Source organism: Micromys minutus (genome assembly GCF_963924665.1).
Source record: "Micromys minutus genome assembly, chromosome: 32".
Classification (NCBI taxonomy): Eukaryota; Metazoa; Chordata; class Mammalia; order Rodentia; family Muridae; genus Micromys; species Micromys minutus.
The window spans coordinates 17,996,709-18,010,306 of record NC_137967.1 but is presented as its reverse complement, the minus strand read 5'-3'; the positions used below and the strand labels follow the sequence as shown (position 1 = coordinate 18,010,306).

Sequence of the window (13,598 nt, the reverse complement as noted above, 5' to 3'; positions counted from 1 at the left end):
ATCATCCCTCTTGGTAACAACTGGTTATATGGTAAAGAGTCATACTCAACGTTTTCCATGCATTTATTTTTTTCTTCTCAGTTTGTATAGTTGAATTTGGTTTTTTTGTTTGTTTGTTTTGTTTTGAGACAGATTCTCTATGGTAGTCCCCCCTGGCTGACCTGAAACTTGCTATGTAGATCAGACTGGCTTGGAATTTGGGGCAATCCACCATCCTGTCACCCAAGTATTGGGATTAATTGCTTGTACCATGTCTTAACTCCAGGAATTTTATTTATTTGCTGTTTTGGGAATGTAATTCAGGACCTTGAACATGCTAGGCAAACATACTATCACTGAACTATATCCCCAGCCAGAAAGTTTTTTGGTTTATTTATTTTTTTGATTTTTTTAATTTTTTAAAACCGATTTTTCACTTATGTGGTCCTGGCTGGCCTGGCCTTCAATGCAGAGACCAGTATGGCCTTGAACTCACAGAGCCTGTTCCTTTCCCTCCACCCCCACCCCAACCATAGGAGATGTGTCTGTCCAGAAAGCCTTTGAAACAGCATTTTGAGCAGCAGTGAATTTTCTGCAGTGGAGGGCAGAGGATGAAGCTAGGAATGTTTGTCGGAGTCTGATGCTGGAGGCCTTCCCAGGACTCTCAGCGGCCCTATGGGAAGTGATGGAGTTTAATAACTAGGGGATAAGGGGCCCAGTGACTTGTCCTAGGTCTTCTGGTGGGGACATGGCAAAGCTAGCCCTGGTAGTGGGAAGGAGTGCGAGCTCCTTGATAACCTCACCTCTGCCTCAAGCACCTGGGGTTCACACCCCAGGGGTGGGGCAGTCAGTCAGGATTGTTTTGTTAGAAGGTTTTACTGTGTGTGTGTCCCTAGAAAAGTTTGGGGTCAAAACTGGGGGTCAGTGGTCAGGACAGAATTCAGTTTTCTCAGTTATGAGCATCCTGGAGTCTGCAGTCCAAAGGAGGCCCTTGCTTGCGGGAATGTGAGTTCAGTTTAGGACACATATCCTGAGGTATCTTCGAGACTCCTGTAGAAAAGGACTACAGCTGGAGTGAGGTGACAAGAGAATGGAAGAGAATGTTCTCTCTTGAGGTGGGAAGGGTTGGAGACAGTTTAGTCCATGCCGGAGGAGGGGGGCGGAAACCGCTGCGTCCAGCGGCCCCTTTAATCGGGGGCGCGCGCTGGCCAGCCTGCGCGCTCTCGCCTCCGTCACCGGGCCGGAGCGGGAGCCAGAGCCGAGCCGAGGCCAGAGCGGGAGGAATGGAACCCTCGCGCGCGCCCGCGCTGCGCCGCCTGCTGCCGCCGCTGCTGCTCTTGCTGCTGCCACTGTACCCCCGCGCCCGGGCCAAGTACGTACGGGGCAACCTCAGCTCCAAAGAGGTGAGCACACCGAGCCTTCTCCTAGCCCGCGGGACCCAAGAGGGGATGATGCCGCCCCGCCCCCTGCGCTCCTCCCGGGTCGGGGCGTGAGTGTTGGGGGCCGTACCAGGGCGGAGGCTGTGGGTTGGGGGTAGCATTGTGGCTGTCGAGGTCAGCCTGGGTGGGGAGGGTCGGTAGGGAGAGTCGGAGTTACAGGGAACAGAGCCGCACCATGGTGGTGCTGAAGGGACAGCACCCCTCACTCCACCAAGTGGAGGTCGCCTGGCCTGCTCAACCAGCAAGAAAGGTTTGGAAGATTCCCCAGGATGGCATGGTTTGTGGGACCACCTTGAGGCTGCGCTCTCTCTCTCTCTCTCTCTCTCTCTCTCTCTCTCTCTCTCTCTCTCTCTCTCTCTCTCTCTCTCTCTCTCTCTCTCTCTCTCGTGTGTGTGTGTGTGTGTGTGTGTGTGTGTGTGTAGTAACTGGGGGAATGCAGCTGAGAAAGAGCCCAGGACAGATGGTGGTGGGGATATGCACCTGGCCGTCCGTGGTCTTTTTCAGTGTGTCTGGAAGATGGGGAGGACGAGGAGGTGGAGGGAAGGAAACTTGAGGGATATCTGAGGGAGAAAACCAGGGCAGCAGAAAATTGGACACACAGCAAAAGGATCTGGAAAAAAATTCTGGAGGTGACATAGCTGCTTTGTGGTGTTTGGGAAGCCAAGTAGCCTTGGGTAGAGAAGAAAAGTTGAAGATCTGTTGGTAGGGTCGAGCTGAGTTCTTGAAGGACTCAGATCTCACTAGATCCTTTTGCCAGGACTGGGTGTTCCTGACAAGATTTTGTTTCCTCTCGGATTATGGTCGACTGGACTTCCGATTCCGTTACCCTGAGGTGAGTCTCTCTAGCCTTTCTCCTTAGCTGAGGCTGGAAGTTACCTTGGCCCTCCAAGACAAAAGCTGTCCAACTTCTGTAAACACCCCAACCACCAACTCTCTGGGTCTTCAGGCCAAGTGCTGTCAGAACATCCTCCTCTATTTTGATGACCCATCCCAGTGGCCAGCGGTGTACAAGGCAAGGGACAAGGTGAGGGCTATGAAGAGGGTGTATCTGAGGAGGGTACTAGGCCATTCAGGGGGTGACCATGCCTCTGTCTTGCCCTAGGACTGTTTGGCGAAGGAGTCGGTGATCAGGCCAGAGAACAACCAGGTCATCAACCTCACCACCCAGTACGCCTGGTCCGGCTGTCAGGTGCGAGGCAACCAGCGTGCAGGGGTTAAAGGTCTAGGGCCTGGTGGCATCAAGGACAAGGCTTCAGTCTTTTGGCTTTTCCCCAGGTGGTGTCAGAGGCAGGAACTCGCTACTTGAGTTGCTCCAGTGGCCGCAGCTTCCGCTCTGTGCGTGAAAGATGGTGGTATATCGCGCTCAGCAAGTGTGGGGTAAGGGCCTGGGGCAGCCACCTGGCTTTTCTCCTCTTTCCCTTCCTGTTGACTTCCCCTACCTTAGGCCTCCCCACTCCCCACAGGGAGATGGGCTGCAGTTGGAGTATGAGATGGTCCTTACCAATGGCAAGTCTTTCTGGACACGACACTTCTCCGCTGATGAGTTTGGTGAGCAGATATTGGAGGAACGGTGGGGAATGGAAGCCCCAGCAGGGAGAGATGCCCACTCCAAATCCTTCCCCCACCCCTTCTTTTGAATCCTAGGGATCCTGGAGACAGATGTGACCTTTCTCCTCATCTTCACCCTCATCTTTGTCCTCTCTTGTTACTTTGGATGTGAGTACAGCACATGTTGGGGGGGGTGTTGGGACAAGCGGGAGGGCGGACATAGGGAAACGCCCCTCCCCCACCCGTGTAAAGCTTTCCTGTCTCCTCCTTAGATTTGCTGAAAGGCCGTCAGTTACTCCACACAACTTATAAAATGTTCATGGCTGCAGCAGGAGTGGAGGGTGAGTATCCCAGATTTTGAGTTCTCTCAGAAGAGGGCCTAGGTATCCTGACCCCAGGGTCTGAGGGAGGAGGGCTGGGCATGGACTCCTGGATCTAAGGGAAGAGGTCTTCCATCTACACTCCTAGTTCTGAGGAGAGTGAGGCTGTGATCTGGTCCGATGGGTCTGAGGGAGGAGAGGCTGGGGCTCTGGCCTAACAGATATTCTGGGGTTCTGATGGGGGTGACAGAGGGTTAGACATTTGGATCATGGTGCTAGGCTACAGTGGTGTCCCAAAGCTGGTTTCTGTCTTTTCTCTGTCTCTCATCCCTCCCAGTCCTGAGCCTCCTGTTTTTCTGCATCTACTGGGGCCAGTATGCCACCGATGGCATTGGCAATGGCAGCGTGAAGATCTTGGGTGAGGAGAGATGAACCACAGAGGGCGGAAGCCTCCCCAGGGGCCTGGTGATCTGTGGCTGGGTCTGAACCATCTTCTCCTCCCTTCCCAGCCAAGCTGCTCTTCTCCTCCAGCTTCCTCATCTTCCTGCTCACACTCATCCTCCTCGGGAAGGGATTCACGGTGACACGGTGCCCGGGCAGGGGCTGCGCTTTGGGGTGGCTGGGTTGGGGAGTAGGGCAGGGAGGTGGGGGTGGGGGTGTGGCAGCTCCCTCCTCCCTGACAGCATCCTCCACCCTGCTGTCTCCCCCACGGCCTGCTTGCCAGAGGCCGCATCAGCCACTCGGGCTCCGTGAAGTTGTCTGTGTACATGACCCTGTACACCCTCACCCACGTGGTGTTGCTCATCTACGAGGCAGAAGTGAGTGTCCGAAAGTCCTGCCAGCCCCTCTCCTTCCTGCCCCGCCCCTCCCCACAGAGCATCCTCTTTCCCACCCTGAGTTTCTGCCTTCCCACGCGTCTCTCAGTGAGTCCTCTCTCTTCACCATGTCTTAGTAGCTCCCCTCCTCGTCTCTTACTATCCCCATCCCTCACTTCCTAAATGGCCATTCCCACCCTTACTCTGGGCTTGTTTCTGCCTGTGAGAAGTGAGGAGGACCTTGGCCTTACCCTTGGGGCTCTGTCCCTTGAATGGGATGACAGCAGGGCCTCTCACTGTGTCAGTGTGATAAGTCACACAGGGTAGAGTGATAGCATTCAGTCCCACGGTGGGGCACACAGTAGTTGTCATAGGCTCCTTCTATACCTATATGCAAATTCTAGCCCCATCCCTAGCGGTCCCACCGCTTCCGGCCTGACCCTCTTCTCTGTTCCAGCCCTTGGTGCCCAAGGGTGGGATGCAGGGTCCGAGGCCAGAGCTGTGACCACCCTTGTTTTGTGGGTCTAGTTCTTTGACCCAGGCCAGGTTCTATACACCTACGAGTCTCCGGCTGGCTATGGGCTCATCGGGCTGCAGGTGGCGGCCTATGTGTGGTTCTGCTATGCTGTGTTGGTCTCCCTTCGGCACTATCCGGAGAAGCAGCCCTTTTATGTGCCCTTCTTTGCTGCCTATACGCTCTGGTGAGACATGGTGGAGTCCCAACCTACCTCACTCCACAAACTAGATCATTCTTAGGAAGGAAAATGAGCTTTCAAGACGAGTGGTTGCTGCCTGAAATCTGCCACTGTCTAGCTTTATGATCTAGAAAGAAAAGAAATTTCCCCCTCAAAGTAAAATGGTGGGGAAAAGTCCCAGAATTTGGGAGGCTAACTGGTAAGGATTGCCAGATTTTGCTACATAGTCAGCATCTCAAAACAAAAACAACATCAACAACAAAAGCAAAATCCAAAGAAACGAAGTCTTTCACGGAGCTAGGCATGGTGGCTCATGCCTGTAATCATAGTATTCTGGAAGTAGAGACAGGAGGATCAGGAGTTTAAGGCCAACCTGAGCTCCATGAGAATCCTGTCTCGAAAACCAAACCAGAAATATGTACAACAAATTTGTCATATTGCTTCAAAGGACAGGACTGTTACTAGGGTCTCCCTCAGAGGTTATCTTGAGCATGCATCAGATATAAAGTGCAGACAATGGTGGCCCACGCCTTTAATCCCAGCACTGGGAGACAGAGGCAGGTGCATCTCTAAGTTTGAGGCCAGACTGGTTGACAGTGAGTTCCAGGAAATATGAGGACCCTATCTCAAAAACCAAAGTAAAACAAAATGATATGAAGACTTAATGTCTGTCACATAACCAATTAATGTTTAATAAAATCTCGGTTAATAGCCAGGCGTGCCAGTGAATGTCTGTAATGTCAGGGTTTGGAAGGTGGAGGCATATACATTCATAGTCATAAAAGAAACTTCAAATAAAACTCCAAACCAAACCAACCAACCAACCAACCAACCAACCAACCAACCAACCAGAAAAACCTTAGGTATTATTGCTCCACAGTGTTTATGTAAAGTGGGCGGATCGGAAGCCAGGCTGCTGGGGTGTAGACCCCAGGTTTTGAAGCTTCCAAACTGTACAGTCTCAGACCAACCCTTTGCTTTCTCACCTGTCATAGGAAATGGAAACTGTGCTTGTTTCCTGGACTTGGTGTGAGAGTTAAATGAACTCATAGGCATAAAATGTTCTGGAAACATCCAGTCAGGTCCTTTATTCATTAATCTGACCATGGGGTAACTGTCGGGGTCCGTGAAGTTGATAAGTTGCCAGGGTTGGGGTGATGTAGAGCAGAGTCAGATTCAGCCTAGTCTTTGTTCGCAGGCCAGTGGGGTTTGGGGCCTCCTCCAGCGTCTGGCTTTCGAAGGCTACCGTGGCCTCTCTGCAGTTTTACATCAGCTTGGGGGTCTGTGAGCAACAGCAGGGGAAGTGGGGACATGGGATAGGGTAGAGAGCAGAGGTGGCAGTCCACTCCGAACTTCTCCACAGGTTCTTCGCTGTTCCTGTCATGGCTCTGATCGCCAATTTTGGGATCCCGAAGTGGGCCCGAGAGAAGATCGTGAATGGCATCCAGCTGGGGATCCACCTGTACGCCCACGGCGTGTTTCTGGTGAGGTCGGCTGTCCAAGTGGGGTTGGGAACTCAAGGCCGGAGGGCGTGTGAGGCTTCTGCTATGTGCCTGGATATCATTGTCTTTAGAGCTCCTGACCTACACTCCTTTGTTTTTACTTTTTTTTTTTTTTTTTTTTTTTTTTTTTTTTGAGATGGGCTTGCTGTGCAATTCAATCTGACCTGCAACTTGTGGCACCCTACCTCAGTTTCTTGAATGCTGGGACTGTGGGCCCATGACACCACACTTGGTCCCCCTCCCTTGCATCTCCTCTGTCTGAAAGCCTGCTGTGTCCATGTCCCCCAGAGCTCTCATTCTCTGTCACCTCTCTTCACCTGGTCACCTGGCCTTCTCACACAACCCCTTTCTTTTACCCCTCCCCCATTTCCATTCTTGATTCTGTGTCCCCAGGCTTTTACATTTCTGTTTGTACCATCACTACCTACCCAAAGCCCTTGGTCACCCTTTCTCCCCCTTCTCCCACCAAGAGCTGTTGTCCAAACATTCGTTAAATGAGACAGATTGGGGCGGGCTCTTGGAAGCCTAGCTTTGAATGGCGTCTATACCAGACCTAGGCTTGAGGAAGATCTTAGCTCTTCTCTGTTCATTTTGTTCTTAGTTGTTGTTTGCCCTGGTTTACATCCTGTCCCTTTTCATTGGTGGCAATCCTCATACACAGTTCCTTAGCAGTTTGTGTGTCTATGTGTATGCGGGATTTTTTTTTTTTAACACAGGTACTCACTAGGTTGCTCTGGCTGACCCAGAACTCATTATATAGAGTAGGCTGGCCTAGAACGCACAGAGATTTGCCTGCTTCTGACTCCTGAGTGCTGGGGTCAAAGGTTTGTGCCACCATACCAGGTTGGAGATTTGTTCTTTAAGACATTCTCACTATGCCACTCAGGCTTGCCTCAGATTTACCGTGTGTCCCCTGCTTGGCCTTTTGAGTACTGTATTTGGTATTAGAGCTGTACATCACTGCGTCTGGCTTACAACGCTAATGCATACACCCTTCAGCTCTCCCTGAACCTGTCTTTGACCAGCCTCCTGCTTCTTTTTTTTCTTCCTTCTTTTCCCCATTCCTCCTCTCCAGCCCCCAACCCTTTCTTGATACAGAGTCTTGCTATATAGCCCCAACTGCCTTTAATACCACAGCAATCCTCCTGTCTCAGCCTTCTGAGTTGTGGGATTCACCAGTACACTAGGTTAGACTGGTTCTTGCTAGAAATATCCAGACACATTTTCTTGCTTAGTTGCCAGACAGTCCAGGAGTCATTGAATATGGTATACGGAAGCAGAAGCTGAGTCTCCAGGGAACCATGGCCTTTGGTGGCAGAGCATGCACTTTGAATCTTGCTATTCTCTGGAAGATAGTCAGGGCTCACATGGGGGATGGTGCACAAAAGGAAACAGGTATTGTTAAATTTGGCATGATGCCTGTAATCTCATTACTTCGCAGGTGGAGGCAGGAGTTCAAGTCATCCTCCCACAGAAATATAGCAGAAAAAGATTATACAGAAAAATATAACCTTTGAGGTCAGCTTGGGTAACATGACACCTTGTCTCAAAAGGAAAAAAAAAAGAAAAGAAAACAAAAATAAGCATCATTGAAGGTTTTAGCTTTTTGACCCTACAATCTGCAACATGCCCAGCCCCCAAGGAAGGGGACCAGGTCTGCCATCCCCCACCTCAGGACCTAGCCTGAGTATAGACTTACTCATCTTCCTTGGATGGCGTATCTAGAAGCTCAGCAAGAAGTGAGAAGAGGACAGAAAGAAAAGAAACACCAAGAACCCACCATCCTGGATGCTCCACACAGTGGCTTTCATTTCTACCCTCTCATCTTTCCAGATAGGCACCCTAATCCTTTTTGGCTGCCGAGGCTCAGGTTGTTTAATCAACGTGCCCCAGATCCAGCACTTAGTGAGGGATGGAGCCAAGAGCAGAGACACCAGCTCAGAATGCTAGACAAGTGTCCTTGATGCTTTTACTTTCACCTTCAGCCAGCTTCTTTCCGAAGCATGCATCCGGAAAGGCCTTAGTGAGGCTGCATTAGGCTGCTGGAGTATAGTAGCATGAGGGGTCTAGAAACATTACCTGTATTCTAGAAACGTTCAACCAGTATTTGTTGACAGCCAGGCACTGCAAAATATTCGGCGTGGGATTTAACAGGGAATTGAAAAGTCAAGTTCTAATAAGTGGTGATGGTGCATGTCTTTAATCCCAGCACTCAGGAGGGAGAGGCAGGTGGATCTCTGAGTTTGAGGCCAGCCTGGGCTACAGAGTGAGTTCCAGGTCAGCCAGGGCTGTTACAGAGGGAAACACTGTCAAAAAAAAAAAAAAAAAAAAAAAAAGTGGTCAAGTTATAACTCTGGTGGTAAATGCTTACAATCCAAGCCCAGGAGGACATTTTACCCAGACTGTCTTAGAAGAGGAAGACCATTGAGTTCTTAAGGAGCTGACATTCTAAAGAGCCTATTAACTGAAGTTTAGCTGAACTTTGTGTGTTTATGGACACATTCTAAGATTGGGCACTGTGCTGAGCATCTTCAACCCAGCACTAGGAAATGTGTGTGTGTGTGGGGGGGGGTGAATCAGGAGTTTGGGAGCGGGTCTGGAGTTCAAGGTCATTTTTAGCTACATAGCAAGTCTTAGGGCAGCCTGGACTACACAGACCCTCTCAAAAACAAAATAAAGACAAAAAGGAAAGAGTGGTAAAAGAATTCTAATCTGTGCTCTCTAATAAGGTGCTTACTGAGCTTAGGTAAGGCATTGAGAAACAACTTTACATTTAATTTACAAAAAAATTGGTAAACAAATTTACGTTCAATTTAAGACTTATGTGGCTAGTGGCTCTCATACTGGGCAGCACAGGACACTGCCCATAACCACTCAGTTATGACACCCAGTAGTCAGGATTGTGATATTGGAAGCACCACTAAGACCAGCAATTAGAAGAGGCGTGTTGAGGGAAAAGGTCAGAATGCAGGGAGACACCCCACTCCCGGTGGCTAAGGCAGTGTGAAGGGTTCAAAGGCAACGTAGAGAGGTCAAGTGGAGGGGAATCATCTAGGTCTAAACTTTATAGGGACAGTCTGGGGCCTGGAGACTGCTTCTCTAACCCGAGCCTAACCTGAGCCTGACTTCTCTCAGATCATGACCCGCCCGTCGGCGGCCAACAAGAACTTCCCCTACCACGTGCGAACTTCGCAGATCGCCTCTGCTGGGGTCCCTGGACCCGGAGGGAGCCAATCCGCAGACAAGGCCTTTCCGCAGCACGTCTATGGAAATGTGACGTTCATCAGCGACTCGGTGCCCAACTTCACGGAGCTCTTCTCCATCCCCCCGCCCACCTCTTCTGTAAGCTCCGCAGCCCCGGCGCCAGAGGAGCTGCTGGCGCCGCCCCTGGAGTACCTGACCCCACTCCCCGCCCCGCCGCCACCCCCTGCGCATTGGCGTCTAAGCCCACCCCTAGCCTTCCGTACTCCCCGTGCCCCAACGCCCCGCCTCGACCGTCCCCCGGCGCCCGCGCCCACCCTGCCAGACTGGGTTCTGGCGCTCTTGCGCACGCCCCCGAGGACACCCCGCGCCGTGCCCCCGCCGCCTGCCTTCCGAGGCTGGTCCCCACCTCCCCCACCGCCTCCAGAGTTTGCCCAGCGCACCCCGACGCCACCCCTTGAGTACCTGGCCCCGCTGCCCAAGCGCCCAGTCACCCACTCATTCCCTGACTGACACGTGCGTCTATAATTGGGGTGGTGGGAGTCCTCCAGGGGGAGGGGGACGGGCCTTCGGGGCCGCATTTGCTCCCCGAGGGTTCTGGGCAGCCTCTGACCCTGACCCCCCATCCCAGGCCGGGAAGCAGGTGGAGGAGACAGCGGTGGCGGCGGCGGCGGCCCCAAGGGGCCGTGTGGTGACCATGGCTGAGCCGGGCGCAGCCTCCCCGCCCCCACCCGCTCGGTTCCCCAAGGCGGTCGACTCGGGCTGGGATGGCCCGACGCCGTCCTACCAGCCGCTCGTGCCCCAGACGGCGGCGCCGCACTCCGGCTTCACCGAATACTTCAGCATGCACACAGCCGGGGGCCCTGCACCCCCGGTCTGAGCATCCCTTTCCCGCCTCTGCCCCACGGGCGGCGCACCGGGCCCCGGCTGGGCTCCGGATCCCCTTCTCTCTCCCGGCCCAAGGGCTCGGCCATGCCAGGCATCCCCCGCCCCTCCCACACCCCGCGCCCACGTTGGGTGCGATGCGCCCTGCCCCTTTTCCTCTTGTGCCAAACGGTCCCGCGGGAGCCGTTCTCCGCGTCCCCTCCCTCAGCCCCTGCCCCGAACGGCTCCGGAATCTGGACTCCCGCTGTTTCGTGATCTCCGCCCCCCTGATCCCCTCCGAGACCTCTGACCCCGCTGGACTCCGGAACATCCGTGACGACCGCCTGGACCCTGCCGGTGACCCTCCAGGACCCTGCGACCCCTCGAGCCACTGTTCAGGGACGGATATTGTGAAGTTGGTCTCTACTTTGAAACTCTCCCTGGGGTTTGTGACCTCGGACCTGTGCTTTGTCCGTCCATCTGCATGCCAAGGACCTTCACATGGTTTCTGGCAGAAAGACGTTTTCTCTTCTTGCCAAAATAAAGAGGATTCGTTGAGTTTTTATCTATAACAGTTTCTTTTTCATCTTAATTGGAAAAAAAAAGACGTATGAATGTATGTCAACGTACTATGCGCGCACACAGCTTGCAGAAGGCCAGAAGAGTACGTTGGATTCCTACCATATTAGTTCTGGGAATCGAACCCTGGTCTTCTGCAAGAGCAACATGTCTGAACCGCTAAGTCATCTCTCCAGCTTCTTTTATGTATTGATGGTGCTTTAAGCCACACGGGTCTCAATCTAGGAAATACTATTTTGGGTCTGGAGCCCCGTGCCTTCATAAACGGGGATATTCATGTTGATCCTGAATGTAAAGCACACAAAATAACCATCAAGCACAGCTTTCTACCGCTCCTTTATTTTTGCCTTTCCTTTCCCTAGCAGAGATAGAGGCGCCCTCCAGTGGCAAAGGCTCTGCTCAGACAATGACTGGCACATACTTTCTTTTAACGCAATTTTGGGTTACCATCTTAACAATACGCATGCGTAATTCTCTCGGCGCTGGATTCCTATTCACGCTGCGCAAGCGGCTGGGAACAGATGGGAGGGAAAGTTTCCGGAAGTCTTCCTCTGAGAAGGGGTGGAGCCAGGCGTTCCTTAGTCCTCCCAGGGCCGCTCTGACCCGCCGCTCTCCCTCCTCTCGCCTCCTCTTAGCTTGTCCTCCCCTCAGAGGCTGCGCGGCTCCCGCCCCCTCGCCCTCTCAGCGGGTCTTCCTCGGGCCGCTCTGGCCCGGGAGTCCCCAGGTCTCTCTGATCTAGCCCATCCGCCTCGGGTAGGAGGAGCGGATGGGTAAGCATTAGAGCGAGCCCTGGGGATCCCGTGGGGGACCCTGAAGGCAGGCACCGCCCCCGCCTGGAGGAGTCTCCCCACGAGTCTCCCGGCCTGGCGGGTTCTATCCCGCACGCTCCGTGGACCGCCCTGCTGGGCTGTAGAGCACATCGCCCCTGGAGACTGTACGGTCTGTTTTGGCTTTGCAGTAGCCTGAGTCTAACCATTGGACACCGTTTATGGGGTCGGCGCCCCTATGGGGGCTCGTGTCTATGGGGGACCCTTACGGTCCCTAGGGGTCAGCCCTATCCATAACGACTTCATATCTAGGGCCTTCCAAGGCCGGCCTCTCGGTTTCAAGAGCCCATCAACAGCGGCCCTTTCCTTGGCCCGGACTGCGTCGCTGGTACATCCTTGGACAACAAGGGCATGCTACGCCTGTAAAGGTTGCACCTTCAGGGCCTCATTCCTGTAGAGGGTCCTCTCCGGGTCTCTTAGGGCCAGCGGCGATGGCCTTGGGCGGAGCTCTGGCCCCGGCCCTTGCACTGGCCTTCGCAGTGCTGGGGTCGCTGTCCCTCAGGGTCCTGGCCGGTGACTGCAAGGGGCAGCGGCAGGTGCTACGGGAGGCTCCAGGCTTCGTGACGGATGGTGCGGGCAACTACAGCGTCAATGGCAACTGCGAGTGGCTTATCGAGGGTGAGTGGGGCCGCGTGGGTCACTCTTTCGGTTGCAAGTTCATTCATTTGTGCGTTCATTCACCGAGCACATTCCTAGAACCCGGCTCCATTCCAGGACTTTTTGCTGTAAAATGTTGAACACCCAGGGTTGCAGCCAGCCCGGGCCCTGACTGATGGGAGGGAATGTGCCAAGAGTCACAGTAACAAACGAGGAGAATTTGTGAGGGGTATTTTTCCTCACTTGATCCTGAATGTAGCCCACAGAAAATAATCGTCTAGCACTGCTTTCTAGCGCTCCTTTATTTTTGTTTACTTGGATTTTAAGTCCACTCACCTGGCTTGGGATCTGGGCTCTATTTCATACGAGTTTTGTGACTTTGGATGTATTAATTTCGAAGGCTCAGTTTCTTTTACTCCAAATGGTCATAACAATAGTACTTGCTTGGTAAGTCCTATGTCTGGTATAGCGTAGTCTTTAGGGAAACATAACTTACAGGATCAATCTTTATAGAAACAAGATTCATTACGACGACTTACAGCCACAGTGCAGTGGTGGCGCACGCCTTTAAGCCCAGCACTCCAGAGGTAGAGTCAGGTGGATCTCCGAGTTTGAGGCCAGCCTGGTCTACATCGTGAGTTCTAGGACAGCCAGAGAAACCTTGTTTTGACTCCCTTCTCCTCCATAAGAATGGCTTACAGGCTGTGGTCCAGCTAGTCCAATAATGACTGTTTACCAAAAAAAAAAAAAAAAAAAAAAAAAAAAAAAAAAAAATCCAGTAGTAGTTTTTCAGTTCACAAGGCTGGCTGTCTCAGCTGGTCTTCAGTGTATGTCAGAATGCTAAAGAAGCCAGCTCTAAGACCAACAGGAATTAGAGGATGCTTTTGAGCAAGCCTGTAAGATCTGGTATGCTAAAACAGACAATAGAAGGAGCCAGGACTGGTTGCCAGAGGCAGGACAGGGAAGCTTGTGAGTTTGAGGCCAGCCTGGGCTACCTCAAAGTGAAGGAGTGGACTTCGAGAAGAGTGAGAGCAAGCAGGCTGGGAGAGCAAGCTTACTTCTTCCATGTCCTTATTACTGGCTGCCAGCAGGAGGCCCAGGTTGAAGGTGGAGTCTCTCACCTCAAAAGATCTGCATTAGAAGTGGGTCTTCCCACTTTAAGTGATTTAATTAAGAAAAAAAAAAAGGATCCCTTACAAATGTGCCCAGCTATTTAGGTTTGATTTTATTTT

The 13,598-nt window shown here is 52.6% G+C and overlaps 2 protein-coding genes across 4 annotated transcripts in view; both read left to right on the top strand.

Annotated features, from left to right (window-relative positions):
- Nucleotides 1-1,262: 1,262 nt before the first annotated feature.
- Nucleotides 1,263-10,673, top strand: TMEM145 (transmembrane protein 145; the record flags this gene model as incomplete). Of its 3 annotated transcripts, none has more annotated exons than XM_080908206.1 (15): nucleotides 1,263-1,382; nucleotides 2,176-2,250; nucleotides 2,365-2,442; nucleotides 2,521-2,607; nucleotides 2,694-2,753; nucleotides 2,882-2,966; nucleotides 3,063-3,134; nucleotides 3,239-3,307; nucleotides 3,624-3,704; nucleotides 3,796-3,874; nucleotides 4,011-4,104; nucleotides 4,630-4,802; nucleotides 6,160-6,280; nucleotides 9,434-9,640; nucleotides 10,593-10,673. In XM_080908206.1, the coding sequence occupies 15 exons, from the start codon at nucleotides 1,263-1,265 to the stop codon at nucleotides 10,671-10,673; spliced, it is 1,482 nt and encodes a 493-aa protein (XP_080764332.1). The 3 variants fall into 3 exon arrangements, with proteins under 3 accessions (XP_080764332.1, XP_080764331.1, XP_080764330.1); XM_080908205.1 differs by lacking the exon at nucleotides 10,593-10,673 and adding an exon at nucleotides 10,131-10,379 and having other exon boundaries at nucleotides 2,694-2,795; XM_080908204.1 differs by lacking the exon at nucleotides 10,593-10,673 and having other exon boundaries at nucleotides 2,694-2,795; nucleotides 9,434-10,012.
- Nucleotides 10,674-11,647: 974 nt separating this feature from the next.
- MEGF8 (multiple EGF like domains 8) overlaps nucleotides 11,648-13,598 on the top strand; it is a 45,076-nt gene continuing 43,125 nt past the window's right edge. The window contains exon 1 of the mRNA XM_080908799.1: nucleotides 11,648-12,387. Within this exon, the coding sequence (XP_080764925.1) occupies nucleotides 12,201-12,387 (187 nt within the window). The 5' untranslated portion in view covers nucleotides 11,648-12,200. The remainder of the gene's footprint in view (nucleotides 12,388-13,598) is intronic.